Here is a 15,805-nt window from a genome sequence, read left to right as displayed (position 1 = left end):
TTGCCTTAAATCGGAGCTTTCCGCAGGCAATCGCGCGAGCGAGCGGAGAGCAGGGAAGGCGTGTTCTCAAGGAAGTGGGGCGGGATCCCGACACCTTCCACCACCTCCCGAGGGGGTCTTTCAGGGAAGGCGGCAGCGGAGCTCCGCAGGCGCTGGTGACAGTCCCAGGTGAGCACCAGAGGGGAAGAGAAAGCACCGCAGGCGTCCACAGAGTACCCGGGGCCGCCCCTCTCGCTCGGGCTCAGCAGCTCCGGTGGCTGGCGCAGAGGAAGAGGCAGCAGGCAGCAGGGCGCGGGCAGCGGGCAGCTGGGGGCGGGCAGCGGGCAGCTGGGGGCGAAGGCAAGGCGGCCAGCGGCGGACGCCCTGGTCTGGGAGGCCCGCAGCCCGCCCAGCCGCCCTGAGCCGCGTGCACGCGCGGCCTCATCAGCTGAGCGCGCGGCGCGTATCACGTGGTGCGCATGTCGAAGGTCACAGCGCGCTCACAATGGAGCTCTCGGAGTATGTGCAGAAAGGCTTCCAGATGCTGGCCGATCCCGGCTCGTTTGACTCCAGCGCCTTCACGCTTCTCCTCCGGGTGGCTTTCCAGAGCCTGCTGGACGCCCAGGCGGACGAGGCTGTGTTAGGTAAGCCGCTAGGCGCTGAGCTGGATCAGCCTGGGTGGAGGGGAGCTCGGAGGAGAGCTGTGAGACCGAGCAAGAGGGGGGAAAGCCCCGGGAAGAGGAAGTCTTCGGGCTTTGGCTTTGCCCTTCGCTCCGGACGGAGTGTGGGGTTGTGGCTCTGCCGGAACACAGAGCGGACCCTGAGCATTGTTCTAGCCCCTGTTGGCACCTGCACACGTTCCTGGCCCGCTACACGTTCCTAGCCGGATTCCCCTTCCTAGGCTCTTTGTTCCTTTGTAAAGCTCGTGTTTAAGTCTTGTTTGTGGCCTAAACATCTAAGGTTTTCAGCGTGGTCTGAGGCAAAGGCTGTTTGACACTTGATTTCCTCAGGAGAACTCCCTGGCAATTCAAGCTTTCAGTGCCAGGCTGGCAAAGGTTTTAAAGGGTCTGTTTCCAAAGTAATTTCTAGGTCAAATAGTGTTGACAGTTTCCAACTTAGAGAATACCTCAAGTTCCTGCGATCACTCTGACATTCTAGTTCAGTATGTTTTGCACAGGTTGCACACCTAAAACGTTAAGATAGGGTGCATTATGTTTTGTTCCGCACCAGTTACCAGGAGGCGAGTGTCTTTTAAGTGGTGTGGTCAATGATTGTGGAGTGCGGTGTTTGTATGGATTGAAGACATATATTATTAAGACAGATCGCTTTTAGATAATTTTCTTAAATATAAATATCCCAACAATTCAAATTTTTTGTGTGTTTTTTTCTGTAGTTTCATAAACTAAACATGTACAAAAAGTATGAAAGTGGAAGTTCTTTAAACGAAAATAGTCACCACCACCTGGGTAATCTAAAAAAAAGGATGGCTGTCAAAACCTGAAAATATTTTGAAAATTATTTTAATATTCTGAACTCGTGCCCTTGCCTCCTTTGATGTATTACTGTGCATGGAACTGTTTACCCTATAATTAATCAATCTTTACAGAGAATGTTTATTCATTCTTAAATTTGCACCATGTAAAATATTTATGTTCTTATTTTCCTCTGAATTTATCCATCGTGTGAGAATGACCACTGTATAGTTATTTTTACTTTGGGACTATGATGTTTTTTAAAAACAGTAAGAATATTAAGGCAAACATAAAAGGTCATTGAGACCAGGAAACAGCAGAATTATTGATGCGTGCTCTTTATTGTTTTGCCATTGACCTTGTTGCTTATCTCATTTACTTATAAGTGCCAGTCCTTACATTGGAATTCTTTTTGTTATCTTGTTAAGAGGGATGGGGTGTTACCCAAATTAAAATATCCCTTTAAGAAACATGACTATAAAAAAACTGATCACAGGCATCACTGGCAATTTATTTTAGACCACCCAGACTTGAAACATATCGACCCAGTGGTTTTGAAACATTGTCATGCAGCAGCTGCAACTTACATACTGGAAGCAGGGAAGCAAAGAGCTGATAAATCAACCCTAAGGTATAGGATTTACTTAAATTCCATTTATTATAAAATAGTATCTTTTTCCAATTTTAGTTTTAAAAATGGGAACTAAACTTTGGCTTTTTTTCCCCCTTTAGCACTTATCTAGAAGACTGTAAATTTGATAAAGAACGAATAGAACTGTTTTGCACTGAATATCAGGTTACTTACCTCAATTTTTAAAAATTAACAGGACTTTTTTCCTATTCTGTTTGCAAAGATGTGTTTTCTTTTTCTCTTTTTCCACTCTCCAGAATTATAAGGATTCCCTAGAAACCCTGCTGGGAAGGTAGGTACTGTATAAGGTGTCAAGTTGAGCCACTTTTCACTTGCAGGTATGAATGGAGAATGCTGGTGTGAAACAAAACAGGGCAGAAAATCAGGGATTTTGACCAAAAGAAAGGGGGCCAAAGGGCAAGTTAAACAATTGAAGTTAAGCTAATGTTTTTAAAGATGAAGTTTATTGAGACACTTTTTTAAATGTTCTTTTACTATTCAGGACTTGAAAATATTTAACAATGTTTTAAATTCTGAATGGATTAAAATTTTGTGTGTGTGGGGGGGGTGCTGGAAGGTAGACACCATTCTTAGTAAAGAAAAATACTGAAAGTTTTCTGTAGATATTATATACAAAATTATCATTGTATCTTTCAGTATAGGCAGATCTCTCCCTCATATAACCGATGTTTCTTGGCGTTTGGAATATCAGATAAAGGTAAAGTTTACTGTTCTCTAGGGGTATTTCGGAAACTTAAAAATATAGAGTTAAAGACTGAAATGTGTTATGTTGTTTTAGACCAATCAGCTTCATAAGATGTACAGACCTGCATATTTGGTGACCTTAAATGTAGAGGTATATATACATTAGCCCTGTCTAAAAATTAAACGTATAATGGACTTTTAATTTCCTTGATTTAAATAAACAGCATTTTTTTTTCCTTCTCTAGAACACTGATTCCCAATCCCATCCAGAGATTAGTTTTAGTTGCAACATGGAACAATTACAGGTACAGTATTAGGATCTGTGAATATGCCTATCTTTTTTATAGATGTTTAATTGAGAATTATGCTTTTGGAAAGTTCAAAAGAAAAATAATCTAACCATCTGTCAGTAGATAATGAAGGTTGGTTAAGGATTTAATGGGAAGGGGACTTCAAAAGCAATATTTTAATGTAGACTTCACTTTTGAAATGAAGATGTTACTAATATAGAGTTGATCTATATTTGCTGTTCTCTCCAATTAAAATGAACTTCTGAACTGTATTGTTGAGTGTGGATTCCTTCTATTTATTGTAAGTTTGATCCAGTAGGACAAAACAAAATTATGAGCATGGCTTTGAAAAGGTATTCTTTGCTTTCAGAAATTGAAATAAACTTTCAGAATGGGATTTTTAAACTGGTTTTAAATGACTTTTTATAAAAGGGAAAGTATACATACATTTCTAAAACTTTATATTGCCAGTGTAAGAGTGGGGAAATTCAAAACTGCATTGATTAATGGACATGACAACGAATTTATTTCTTACCACTTAAAAGATGAAGATCATTGCTTGAAATTTTGGTGAAATTGAATTTTCCAAAAGGCATCTCCTGCAGAGTTGTTTTAATGTAACCATTCAATAAACTTTCAGAAAATGTGAATACAGCATACTCTTTGTTAGATAACTTGAGAAATTTAATTTAGTTATACCTTGCCTTTTAAGAGGATTTGGTTATAAATCATTATTTCAAATTTGAGGGCAAGTAGCCGATTTGAAGATGAAGTGTTTTAGAGGAAAACCTTCTTTTAATAGGCTGTCAAAGGTTAATATCCTAGTGAATTTTAAACTTGTTTATAAAGTGTCTCCCGACTTTTTTTCTTGAATCTTTGTCGAACTTGGATACTTCTTTCCCATGTTCTATCTTTAAAATGTAGTATTGTATACGTCTTTTAGGACTTAGTGGGGAAACTTAAAGATGCTTCGAAAAGCCTGGAAAGAGCAACCCAATTTTAACTTGGGCAAGGTAGCGATCCGTCTGGGTCTAGAAGACGACCGGGAACTCCTTGCCGTCCTGTCGGCCAAACCATCGTTTGTGCGACCTGGATATCACCTTTCTGTAATAGAAAAAAAAAAATCATTTTGGATTTATGCCACTCAATAATTTTGACACTTTTTTATGCTTGTGAAAGATTTAAGAGGGAAATTCTGCCTACGTATGTGAATCTTTAGTATTAACTGTACATTGATCCATTTTAATCATTTTTCAAGTCTTGCAAAAGGAAATAGACAGTATTTACATTCTGAATAAATAAGTTCCCACCAAAAGAACTGAGCATGTGTTTGGATGTATTTGTATGTCAGTTATTACTCTGAAGACAGAACGATTAGAGTTAACTCTTAACGATTGTGGTCTTTTCCCTGGATTAAAATTAAACCCAGTGGAGAAGGATGCGATCTCCCGGGTTTGTTAGACTCCAGCTTGGAGACTTGGGGAGCGAGAGCGGTCGCCCAGCGAAGAGGAGCTGGCCTGTCCCGTTACCTGCGGCGGAGGGCTCGTCCGCAGCCGGACCCCCACCCGCGGGGCTCCAGGCCCGGCCGGTCCGCTCCCGCACGGAGCCCCTGCCAGGAGCAAGCGGCTGCCCGTGCGCGCCCCGCCTCGGCTGCTGGCGGGAGAGGAAGGGGGCCGGCGCGACCGCGGGAAGACAGGGGCAGGCTCTGTTGTTTCCCGAGCCCAACTCCGGCACAGGTTCCGAGCCTCGGCGCCGGAGTCTGGGCCGCGCAGCCCGAGGGGGCGGCAGGGTCGAGAGGGGACAGTGGCCAGCCCTTACTTCGGATGGAGCCCGTGGGCTTGTGTTTTGCACGCAGAGGCGTTCTAGAAAAAAGAAATTAGTGGGGGAAGGGGGGCTGATCTGCGTGCGGGGCGGGAGCGATGCCCGCGTCGAGAGCTGGGTGGCGCGTGTGGCGTTGTGGAGAAATGTCTCGCCAGCCGCAGCCGCAGCCGCCGCGCTGAGCAAGGGGAAAAGGGCCGGGTTGCGAGCTCCGAGAGGAGGGGGCGGCCACGGGCCGACTACACCGACACTAATTCCCAGGCCGCCCTTAAGGAATGAGGGGAGCACGTGACCGGGGAGGGGGGCGGGGGGACGGGGCGGGCGGACTCTGAGCCATTTTGGAGCCGGTGTCAGTTTCCACTCTGCCTTCAGCAGTGCATTTTTTTCCACCCTCCCCTCCCCCCTCCTCATCCTTCCTCCCCTCCCCCCCCCCCCCCCCCCCGCCTCTCCGCACGCACACTCACGGCGCCCCCCACCCGCCCACCTTCCCCCACAGCAACTATGAAATAATAATTGTAGTATTAAAGGCAGAGATTGGGGCGAGACAATGGGGATGTTGACGAGGGAGCCCCGATCCGGATTAGAAACACCTCCCAACCCCGCAGAATAATACTAATCGCACCCCCTCCGCGCGCTCCCTCCCCCGAGTGCGGAGCGGGAGGAGGCAGCGGCCGAGGAGGAGGAGGAGGTGGAGGAGGAGGAGGAGGTGGTGGAGGAGGAGGAGGAGGCCGAGGAGGAGGAGGCGTTGGAGGCCGAGGAGGAGGAGGAGGAGGCCGCCAAGGCAGAGGAGGAGGAGGAGGAGGAGGAGGAGGAGGAGGCCAAAGCGGAGGAGGAGGAGGAGGAGGAGGAGGAGGAGGAGGAGGCCGGGCTCCGGAGGCAGCATGAGCCGAGCACGGCGGCCGCGGCTCCTCTCGGCTGCGCTCGTTGCCCATTGACAGCGGCGTCTGCAGCTCGCTTCAAGATGGCCGCTTGGCTCACATTCATTTTCTGCTGAACGACTTTTAACTTTCATTGTCTTTTCCGCCTGCTTCGATCGCCTCTCGCCGGCTGCTTTTTCCGGGTACGTAGGAGGAGAAGCGCCCCGGGCCGGGGCTGGGGGCCGGCGGGGGCCGCGCAGGGCTGGAGCTGGCCGCGGGTGGACTGGGAGCGGCCCCCCCCCTCCGCCTCGCCCCGCCAGCCAGGAGGGCGCTGACAGCGTGGGCACCGAGCCCCGCGCCGCCGCCCGCCAGCCCCGCGCGCCGCCCGCGCCCGCGAGCACGCGCCCGCGCCGCCCGCCGACTCCCGCGGCGCCGGGACCGACCCGCAGCCCGCGCCGCGCCGCCGCCGCCGCCGCCGCCGCCGCCGCCGCCAGCCGGGCTCGGCGCCGCTCCAGCCGCCTCCCGCTCAGCCCCGACGCGCCGCGCGCGGGCCCCACGTTTTAGTTCCTTTCTCCCCCCAGCGCCCCTTTTCACCCTCGCGACGCACATGGCCCCCGAGAAGAACACTTCTATTTGCAGCCTCTGCGGCTCTCGTAGCAACGGCGCCCTTTGTTGAGAGGTAGATTTTGATGAAACGGGGACGGGTTCCTGAAATCGGGAGCTGCTTGGGTCAAGTGGCTTCCCTCCTCTCCAGAAGAAAGGGCTTTTGAGGGGTTTAAACCACCAGAGAACGCCCCCATTTTATAGGGACGGGTTACGTGGAGGGCAGCGGTCCCGCCAAGGTGGATGTTAGACCGGGGAGAACCCGAATAAAAATGTTATTAACTTAAGTTGGAGGGACACTTGTGTGAAATTGGATGGCTTGTAAGATGGCGGTTCCCAGTTGTTTCCAAGGTTTCCTGCGTTTGTGTTTAAAATGATAAAGTTTTCAAGGTGTTGTTTGTTATTAGTCTTGAATAAGTTATCCAAACATCACTTGGGACACGCTCACTGGGAAGTGGCCATTTCAAATTTGGAGCTTTTTTTTTTTTTCTTGGAGTGATTATGGTGACTGGACGTTAGTCTTGCAGGTTTCCTTTCTTTCAAGCTTCTTGTTCTTCTCGCTCTTTCCCTCTACAATTTTTCTGACAACCTCTACTATGGATGTACTTAGAACCATGACGTAGATTTTGCTAAATGTCAGCATAGATTATATAAAGAAATACTTTGGAAGAGATGCACAAAAAAAGTGATTGACTGTATTTACGCAGTCTTTTGAGTTTGACAGCGATATTGCATGAACTTTTCCCCCAGAGATTTACAGTTAATAATTGGAAGTAAACTAGTAGAGAGACTTTAATCATTTCCAATTGCAATAAAAGGACTTAATGGGTTTAGTTGTCACGGTTCAGTATTAGAGAAGGATGCATTAACATCTTCCCTTAAACTAGGCAAAATTCTGGGCACGTTTTTCCAAATCCAAGTGTAGGTTGGTGGTACCCGAAATGTTATGAGTAGTTCAGCTTATATCCTTAACCTCCAAGTTCTGGAAACACATTGTAAGCTATATTAAACACTTGAAACATAAGGATGCAAATTGTTGACAGTATACCCTAACTTATGAGACTGTGTTAACATGTGAATTTTAAGTAGACTAATCAGAATCCCTTGGAGGTTGAATTTGTGAGCAAATTTATAAATTTTTAATATAAGTATATTACCATATTTCTGCCCCAGAATGCAAGTGTTTAAAATAACCTAGCAAGTTATACATCAAGTAACAATTTTTGAAGTCATGTAAAAGTCATTGTATGTGCACATGTGTATACACATAAACACTTTTGTGAGAAAATCAAGCATTTCATTGTACTTGATAAATCAATTCATTAATATTCTACCAAGTTCTTGGATGTGCATTAAGTGCCCAAATAGGCAAAATTCTCTCTAGGAGCCAAGTTAACCCCTACTTCACCCATAATTGTGTTGGGCTGTGAGCCACACTGGAGTTTTGAAGTTCATTTGCATTTCTTAGATTGCAGTAGTTTAGCCAATTGTTAACATAGTATGAACTTGCTTCTGTTTTCCTTCATTTTGACATTACTGGTGTTAGGCCTCCAACCAACTGACAGCCCCAGCTAAGTATGCTATAATGCCAAGTTTTAACTATTGAGTATTTTTACCATTGTATGTTTGGTGCATTTTTGCTTGCTTAGCTGGCAGTTTCAGTGTTGGAACCTAGAAGGTTTTCATTTCTAAGGTGCAAGTGTTTCTTAAGCCTTATCAGCATGTCAAATGTTTTCAGTCTTCATTAAGCTGCCAGTACTTTCAAGTGGTGTAAAAAGACAAAGAACCGATTGATTTTTATATAGTAACAAAGTGATACTTATTAGCATCATAAATGATAATAGGGTTGTGGCCAGATTCTTCTGAATTTAGGTAGAGGAGTTGTGTGAATTAAGGCTTAAGATGAATTTGAAAGGGTTTTGGTCAAGTACATGTGACTTAAATGTGTAAAGCTAATCAGTAGATAACCCTCCACTGAGGTTTGATTGTTCTGTGTTAATATTTGTGTTTAGTGTTGGTTTTCTGTAAAGTACAGGAGAAGTAAAGGATCTCCTTTTATTGAAGACCCAAACTTAAACTTCGGTGATCGGTGGCATTCCTGTGGTATGCTTTCATGGGCAAATAGAAGTGTATCACTTTGCTAGGGAAGGTCTTGCGGTGTCACAAAGTTTTCTTTAGCAACCAAGAATGCTTGTTTTAAATCACCAAGTACAATGGATTTAAATATTGCTACTCTTTGAGGACACTGCTCCACCCACAACTCCTCTGCAACCCCACTTATATCAACAATATGTTGACAGTATTCTTCTAAACAAGTAACCCAAAGATAACTGAGGAATCACACTTGAAGCTTTATGGTTTAAGCCGCTGGCTGCCCCTGTAGGCACGTTCATAAAAGAGGTTTTGTTTTGTTTTCACCCTGTTTTAGTATTCTAAAGCTTTTAGTTTTGGCCATTGAGGTATGTTGATTGGTATTTCCCTACTCTACATTAAAATTTCCTAATAAGTAAAACCTCAGATATATCTTGAAGTTTTACAAGCTCCCAGATTTCTATTCAAGTCAGCTTTGAGAATGTTCTTTAGACAGGTCTAGAAACTTAGTCTTATTTCAGGTTCTGAAATAAATGAAGTGTGAGTAAGAAATGTATTTTTCAAGAATACTACACGAAGTAATTGACTTCCTTCATTGTACACTGGTGTATCGTTGCTGACAGTTACCCACCGTGACTTTTTATAACATACAAAATCTGTTGGGAATATCATTTCATCGTGTGGGGGTCTCTATGGAGTTTAGGCTGAGAAAATGACATTTGTTTTTCTCTTCTATGGTTGCTCTGGGTTGACAAGGTGTTGATTTAGCGTTGGGAATGGGCTGGTCACATGATTCTTTACATATTGTCACTATTGTACCGATTAAAGTAGTTTTACTTCCCTTCAGCATAGCTCAAATAAAACACAGGGCTTTCCCCCTTCTCCTCTTCTTGTAAAACAAATTTCAGTTTTCAGCCTTTCCAAAACTTTGTATCGCTCATCTAATCTACAGCAGAACTTCATATTAAAGGAGAAAGCTTTAAAGACGTTCAGTTCAATAAACATCTCTGCAATTTGAGCCCTGACGGTTTCGGGCTAAGTGCACAGTTGGCAATTCTCAAAAGATCCCTTCGTGAAATTTTTGATCTAGTGATTGCTAACAGGAGAGACCGAAAGAGTCAAGATCTGAAAGAAGCTCTTCGCACAGAGTCTAAGTGGAAAGAGGCCCCCGAGAGTGTCCGAAATGGCCGGGAGTGCGGTTTGCATTTTCCTTTACCACTTGCCCACTCCAGGGTCCCCCCAGCTACCGCGCTGGGTCGTGGAGGGCGGGGATCCTGCTCTCCAGCGCCTCGGGCCTCGTGGGGCTGCCCCACCCCCGCGCCTCGCGCCCGCACCCCACCCCGCCCCCGCGCCGGCCCCGCCCCCGCGCCGCGCCGGCCCCTCCCCCGCGCCCGCCGCCACCGCTGCCGCCGCCCCGACCGACCGCCCCGCACGCCTGCCGCCGCCGAAGCTCCGGCTTGGCCCGGGTCTGCGGAGTTGTAGCTGTGGCCGGATGCCAAGTGTAAGTGTAAGTTGCTATGGAAACCCCGACAGAGGCGAGTTCCGAATCCGGAGCAGACGGAGCCCCGGAGCCCCGGTGCTGCCGGATCCGCCCCTCGCATCCCGGCCCTCGGGCGTCCGCGCGCTCAGGCCCCAGCCCGAGGCCGACTCGAGGTGCTTCTCCTGAGGCCCCAGCACCCAGCTCCGGAAATGCCAGGGATGCAGATAGAGCAGAATTTGTTTTCCCTTTGTGTTTCGCAAAAAACGTGCCAGGTTCTGGTTGCTGGAAGCTCCTAAAACAACAGGAACCCTTGGAAAGCCAGGGCATGTTCCTGAGTTTTCGACTGAGGATCCATAAGGAAGTTTTACAATAAACTTGGACAAGCCCTAGCGGTTGGTAAATATCTGCGGGGACTGTGTGGCGACGGCAACAGCCGTGGGTCTGCTAGGCTGGAAGACAAATGGAAGAAAGAGACCCGAATACTCTCGGCTCCCTGCCCCCACCCCAGACCTTTTCTTCATCCTGCTGGAATGACCTGAGGGACCACAAGTTAACTTTAGTTGGAACCTTTTTCAACGGTCCAGTGTAATTGATTCAAGCCTGATTAGTAAATTTCTTCTGTAGAAAACATTGGGACAGTCTAGTTGTTCAGTGTTAAACGAGTTTCATGAACACCTCAGCATTTCAGAGTGTACGGTTACTAGGAGATAATGTCGTTTCTCTTTCTGTGAATTATGGCCAATATTTCTATGTCTTGCAGGATCTTTTATCAAGCAGAAATGCATCGAACGACCAGAATTAAGATCACTGAGCTAAATCCCCACCTGATGTGTGTGCTTTGTGGAGGGTACTTCATTGATGCCACAACCATAATAGAATGTCTACATTCCTGTAAGTACAAAGTTTTAGACCTTTTTGTGTCATGTATTTCACATTTCATCCTGAAATAGAAAAACTGACAATTCTGCAGTCCTTGGAAGTATTGGACAAAGTGATGGAATTGTTTCTTCTTTTGCATTTAGTGACTTTTGATACATATTTAATAAAATATTATTGTATAAGCATGCAACGTATAAGTGTTCTCAGGATATTAGTTTATTGAAAAGATCTTTGGCATTTACCATTTTGCTATCATTAGTTCCGTTTCTAACACTAACTTTAATGCTTAGTGTAAGATTTCTAAACTTACAAAATATGTTTCTATTTCTAGTCTGTAAAACGTGTATTGTGCGTTACCTGGAGACCAGCAAGTATTGTCCTATCTGTGATGTCCAAGTTCACAAAACCAGACCGCTGCTGAATATAAGGTAGGAATATGTTTAAAAACATTGTTTATAAGTGATGTTGGAATTGTATACTGTAGTGAAGGGTTACCCAGTTTATTTCTTCAAAGAAAACTTACCCTGGGATCCCCCACCTAGTATGTATGCATTTTTGGAAGGTAGCCCTTAATTTTTTGCCATGTTAATGACTAATTTTAAACAAAGTTTAGTGTTACTCGAGTGAATTTAAGATTTATAAAAATTAAGTCAGTTCTCCATTTTTTCATTGTTTTATTGACCTTATGACAGGTAAAAGTGAATATGTTCAAAGTGCTTCTATCCTCTCCTCTTCATTCTCTTTCATAGCTAATTTAGTTACTTGAAGGGCACACATCTCTTAGTGAAATTTGAAGTATATATTCATGAATATAAAATAAAGTATTTTTCTACTGATTTAAAATAGTGCTGCTACATGAAGAACTTTTATTCCCGTAATGAGTTATCTTACCAATGTAATTAGTGTCATAATCAAGTAAAATATGATAGAACCAGGAAAACAAAGAATCTATAATAACTTATGAACATTTTTAGTTTTTGTCATATTGCTAGTTTACTTTTCTAATTTATTTTTCAGGTCAGATAAAACTCTTCAAGATATTGTATACAAATTAGTTCCAGGGCTTTTCAAAAGTGGGTAACTTGCTTAAAAATTAATTTTTAAAAGTATTTTATCAATTTTACTTGCTATACCAAATGTGTAAGTCTTTTTTCCTGCCCCTTTAGATGAAATGAAGAGAAGAAGGGATTTTTATGCAGCTCATCCTTCAGCTGATGGTAAACTCTTTGGGTTGGGAGGGGAAGACATTTTCTTTGGAGGGAGACTTACTAATTTATTAAAATTGAATTTAATCTAAAGTATCAATTTCATTCTTTTATACACACACACACACACATAATTGAGTACTTAATTTTTTTAAATGAATTTCAAAATGTCTTTATAGCTGCCAATGGCTCTAATGAAGACAGAGGAGAAGTTGCAGATGAAGATAAGAGAATTATAACTGATGATGAGATAATAAGCTTATCCATTGAATTCTTTGATCAGAACAGGTAAATTCTTTAGGAAATGTGTTTTATACTTATATGTTTATTAGGTACATTGTTCCCACTAATACATCTCTTTCTTAGATTGGATCGGAAAGTAAACAGAGACAAGGAGAAATCTAAGGAGGAGGTAAGATTCCATGTCTCCAAAGTGTAAAAGATTCTGAATTTTGAGTGTATATTGCTTTTTATAATATTCTAGGGTCAGATGATGCTGTCGAATAGAAGAAAAATGTCATGTGTGATGTTTGAGAGTGACTTATATCTGATAGTTAATAAATATAGTTTATTTTATATATGATTACTATTGTTACCAAGTATTTTGAATAATTAATGTTTAATGCTTTGATATAATTCAAGTTACCTTGTTATATCAGGAATATGTTCATTTAACATTTATAAAAATAATAAACTCAAAGTGTAGTTGAGAATTTAGTCATATCCCACTTTTGGAGATAGATACCTTTTATCACATCAGGCAATCTAATTAAAACTCCTTTTTCATCTGAAAGTTAAGAATAAAAAAAATTACTTTTCTAAATGTACTTAGGTGAATGATAAAAGATATTTACGATGTCCAGCAGCAATGACTGTGATGCACCTAAGAAAGTTTCTCAGAAGTAAAATGGACATACCTAATACTTTCCAGGTATGTACTTTATAGTGTTCATGCATTTTATATAGATTTTTAAAAAATTCAGTGGCATTTTTCTTGTTGGATTCTGAACCCAAAAGAGCAATAGAAAAAAATTTTAAATTTGATTTAGTACTTAACTTGGAAATATCTCTTAAAATAAATTCTGTTTATGCTATGAAAACAAATCCCTTAATAATTTCAAGAAGTATTTTTCCTCGTTTGACGTTTAAAGAGAGATTTGTCCAAATGTTTGGAGAAAATGTTTTTTAAAGCATTTTTGGGTTATATTTAGACAACCAAAGTAATCTAGATATACTTTTGTACTTTGTGATACTTAATTGAAATACCGTTTTTCAATAGATTGATGTCATGTATGAAGAGGAACCTTTAAAAGATTACTATACACTAATGGATATTGCCTACATTTATACCTGGAGAAGGGTAAGTACCATATCTAATACAGATTATTGTAGTAAACTGTATTTAAAGAAGACTGATTTTTCTTTTCCTTTTAACTTTGTAGAATGGTCCACTTCCTTTGAAGTACAGAGTTCGACCTACTTGTAAAAGAATGAAGATCAGTCACCAGAGAGATGGACTGACAAATGCTGGAGAACTGGAAAGTGACTCTGGGAGTGACAAGGCCAACAGCCCAGCAGGAGGTATTCCCTCCACCTCTTCTTGTTTGCCTAGCCCTAGTACTCCAGTTCAGTCTCCTCATCCTCAGTTTCCTCACATTTCCAGTACTATGAATGGAACCAGCAACAGCCCCAGCGGTAACCACCAATCTTCCTTTGCCAATAGACCTCGAAAATCATCAGTAAATGGGTCGTCAGCAACTTCATCTGGTTGATACCTGAGACCTTAAGGAAAAAAAATTTTAAATCTCTGATTTATATAGATATCTTCATGCCATTACAGCTTTATAGATGCTAATACATGTAACTATCATCCAGTTTGCTTTCTTTTGTAGTGACATTAAATTTGGCTATAAAAAATGGACTAGATGTGATATTGATATGGATGTTAATTGAAAAGAAAGATTGTTCCTATAAAGAATTGGTTTATGAGAAGGCAGGCAAGATTTTTTTTTCTGTGTGTTAGGAAAGCTATGAAATGGTTTCTGTAACTTGTTTGGATTTGAAAATATCCTGCAGTGAATATAAACATTTGGCCATAGTTTGTTAATCTCAACTAACACCTACATTACATTCTCCTTGATTGTTCTTGTTATGAAGCTGTTTTGTGAACCTGTAGAAAACAAGTGCTTTTTATCTGGAAATTCAACAAACAGAAAGAATATGCATAGAATAATGCATTCTATGTAGCCATGTCACTGTGAATAACGATTTCTTGCATATTTAGCCATTTTGATTCCTGTTTGATTTTTACTTCTCTGTTGCTACGCAAAACCGATCAAAGGAAAGTAAACTTAAGTTTTACAATCTGTATACCTAAAAGCGGGTACTACCGTTTATTTTACTGACTTGTTTAAATGATTCGCTTTTGTAAGAATCAGATGGCATTATGCTTGTTGTACAATGCCATATTGGTATATGACATAACAGGAAACAGTATTGTATGATATATTTATAAATACTATAAAGAAAATATTGTGTTTCATGCATTCAGAAATGGTTGTTAAAATTCTTCAAACCAGTTCGACCTTTGCAGATACCCTGTGTTTGAGCCTTTTTGGCATAGAATATTTTTAATGTGGATATCTAATTCTAAAGTCTGTTCCTTTGGAAGCAATTGGCAAATCGTAATACTGACTTTCTCTAGTGATGCATATTTACTTTTAAAATATATTGTTGCAGTAAAGAAAAACTTTTAACTAAGGATTTTGGAAATAGTGTCTTAATTTCCCATTGCTTATGATGAAATTACTGTTTTTTAAAAATGTTTATTGATCACAATAATCTTAAGACAAATTTTAAAATAACCCAGCAAATTGCTGGAAGAAGACATTTTATCTAAAATTATTTTAATATGTGGTATAGCAGTAATTTAAAATTTAAGAGTTGCTTTTACAGTTTTAAACAATGGCATATGCCTTCCCTTTAATGCCTGGAAATAGCAGCAATTTATTACGAACTTCTACAGGTATTAACTTTTAAATAGAGTGAGCATGTTGACTTTAAAATATGAATAACCCCAACAATTTTCAGTTTGTGTTTTGCTTTGGTCGAACTTGGTATGTGTTCATCACCCATCAGTTGTTTGTGAGGGTGTTTATTCTCTATGAATATTGTTTCATGTTTGTATGGGAAAATTGTAGCTAAACAATTTCATTGTCCCCAGTCTGCAAAAGAAGCACAATTCTATTGCTTTGTCTTGCTTATAGTCATTAAATCATTACTTTACATATATTGTTGTTACTTCTTGCTTTCTTTAAAAATACAGTAAATGAAGTTTTATGAAACTAAAAAATACATATATTTTTATTTTGACCTAAATTTGTACAGTCCCACTGTAAGTGTTTCTAATTATAGATGTAAAATTAAATTTCATTTGTAATTGGGAAAAAAATCCAATGAAAAGGACATTCATTTAGAAAATAGCTAAGACTGTAATAAAAATTTGACATGAAAAGCACAATGTGCAGAAGTTTTGGAAACTCTTGTGGATAGCAACAGGTAAAAGGTAAAGGGAATCCATTGCTGTCTTAAATAGTGATGTTGCTAAGAATACACAATTTGTTGTATAATTGCTTGAAAGCCCAGTTGAAAGATGTATCTGTTTATTTAGTTTATAATCTTTGAAGTAAAAGTTACCCATGTTTGCCAATTTTGGTGAATTTAACTTATTTTTCTAGGCCTCAAGTTTTTCATGATGTTATCTAAGACAAAAGTTGGTTAATGGAAGTTTCAAGT

The 15,805-nt window shown here is 41.6% G+C and overlaps 2 protein-coding genes and 1 long non-coding RNA gene across 8 annotated transcripts; 2 read left to right on the top strand and 1 right to left on the bottom strand.

Annotated features, from left to right (window-relative positions):
* The first annotated feature begins 458 nt into the window (after window positions 1-458).
* COMMD3 (COMM domain containing 3) lies at window positions 459-4,382 on the top strand. 2 transcript variants are annotated; one of them, XM_036268957.1, is made up of 8 exons: window positions 459-623; window positions 1,971-2,082; window positions 2,184-2,247; window positions 2,340-2,374; window positions 2,740-2,800; window positions 2,882-2,938; window positions 3,033-3,092; window positions 4,021-4,382. In XM_036268957.1, exons 1-8 carry the CDS (start codon window positions 485-487, stop codon window positions 4,078-4,080), a joined length of 588 nt encoding a protein of 195 aa, XP_036124850.1. In that variant the 5' UTR covers window positions 459-484; the 3' UTR covers window positions 4,081-4,382. The 2 variants fall into 2 exon arrangements, with proteins under 2 accessions (XP_036124850.1, XP_036124859.1); XM_036268966.1 differs by lacking the exon at window positions 2,882-2,938 and having other exon boundaries at window positions 464-623; window positions 4,021-4,132.
* Window positions 2,263-5,987, bottom strand: LOC118634435. The gene is made up of 3 exons (XR_004960353.1): window positions 5,874-5,987; window positions 3,613-4,181; window positions 2,263-2,436 (listed from the first exon to the last, which is right to left on the bottom strand). It is a non-coding gene; the product is annotated as an uncharacterized LOC118634435 (long non-coding RNA).
* On the top strand, window positions 5,707-15,490 carry BMI1 (BMI1 proto-oncogene, polycomb ring finger). Of its 5 annotated transcripts, XM_036268944.1 has the most exons (11): window positions 5,781-5,955; window positions 10,687-10,817; window positions 11,137-11,233; window positions 11,823-11,878; window positions 11,972-12,022; window positions 12,190-12,298; window positions 12,377-12,422; window positions 12,843-12,941; window positions 13,290-13,370; window positions 13,453-13,591; window positions 13,674-13,778. In XM_036268944.1, the coding sequence occupies exons 2-11, from the start codon at window positions 10,706-10,708 to the stop codon at window positions 13,679-13,681; spliced, it is 798 nt and encodes a 265-aa protein (XP_036124837.1). In that variant the 5' UTR covers window positions 5,781-5,955; window positions 10,687-10,705; the 3' UTR covers window positions 13,682-13,778. The 5 variants fall into 5 exon arrangements, with proteins under 5 accessions (XP_036124802.1, XP_036124837.1, XP_036124810.1 ...); XM_036268909.1 differs by having other exon boundaries at window positions 5,707-5,955; window positions 13,453-15,490; XM_036268917.1 differs by lacking the exon at window positions 5,781-5,955 and adding an exon at window positions 6,385-6,431 and having other exon boundaries at window positions 13,453-15,315.
* The last annotated feature ends 315 nt before the right edge of the window (window positions 15,491-15,805 follow it).

This window comes from Molossus molossus, unplaced genomic scaffold (assembly GCF_014108415.1).
Source record: "Molossus molossus isolate mMolMol1 unplaced genomic scaffold, mMolMol1.p scaffold_m16_p_1, whole genome shotgun sequence".
Taxonomy (NCBI): Eukaryota; Metazoa; Chordata; class Mammalia; order Chiroptera; family Molossidae; genus Molossus; species Molossus molossus.
The sequence above is the reverse complement of the archived record's forward strand: the minus strand, read 5'-3'. Positions and strand labels throughout refer to the sequence as shown.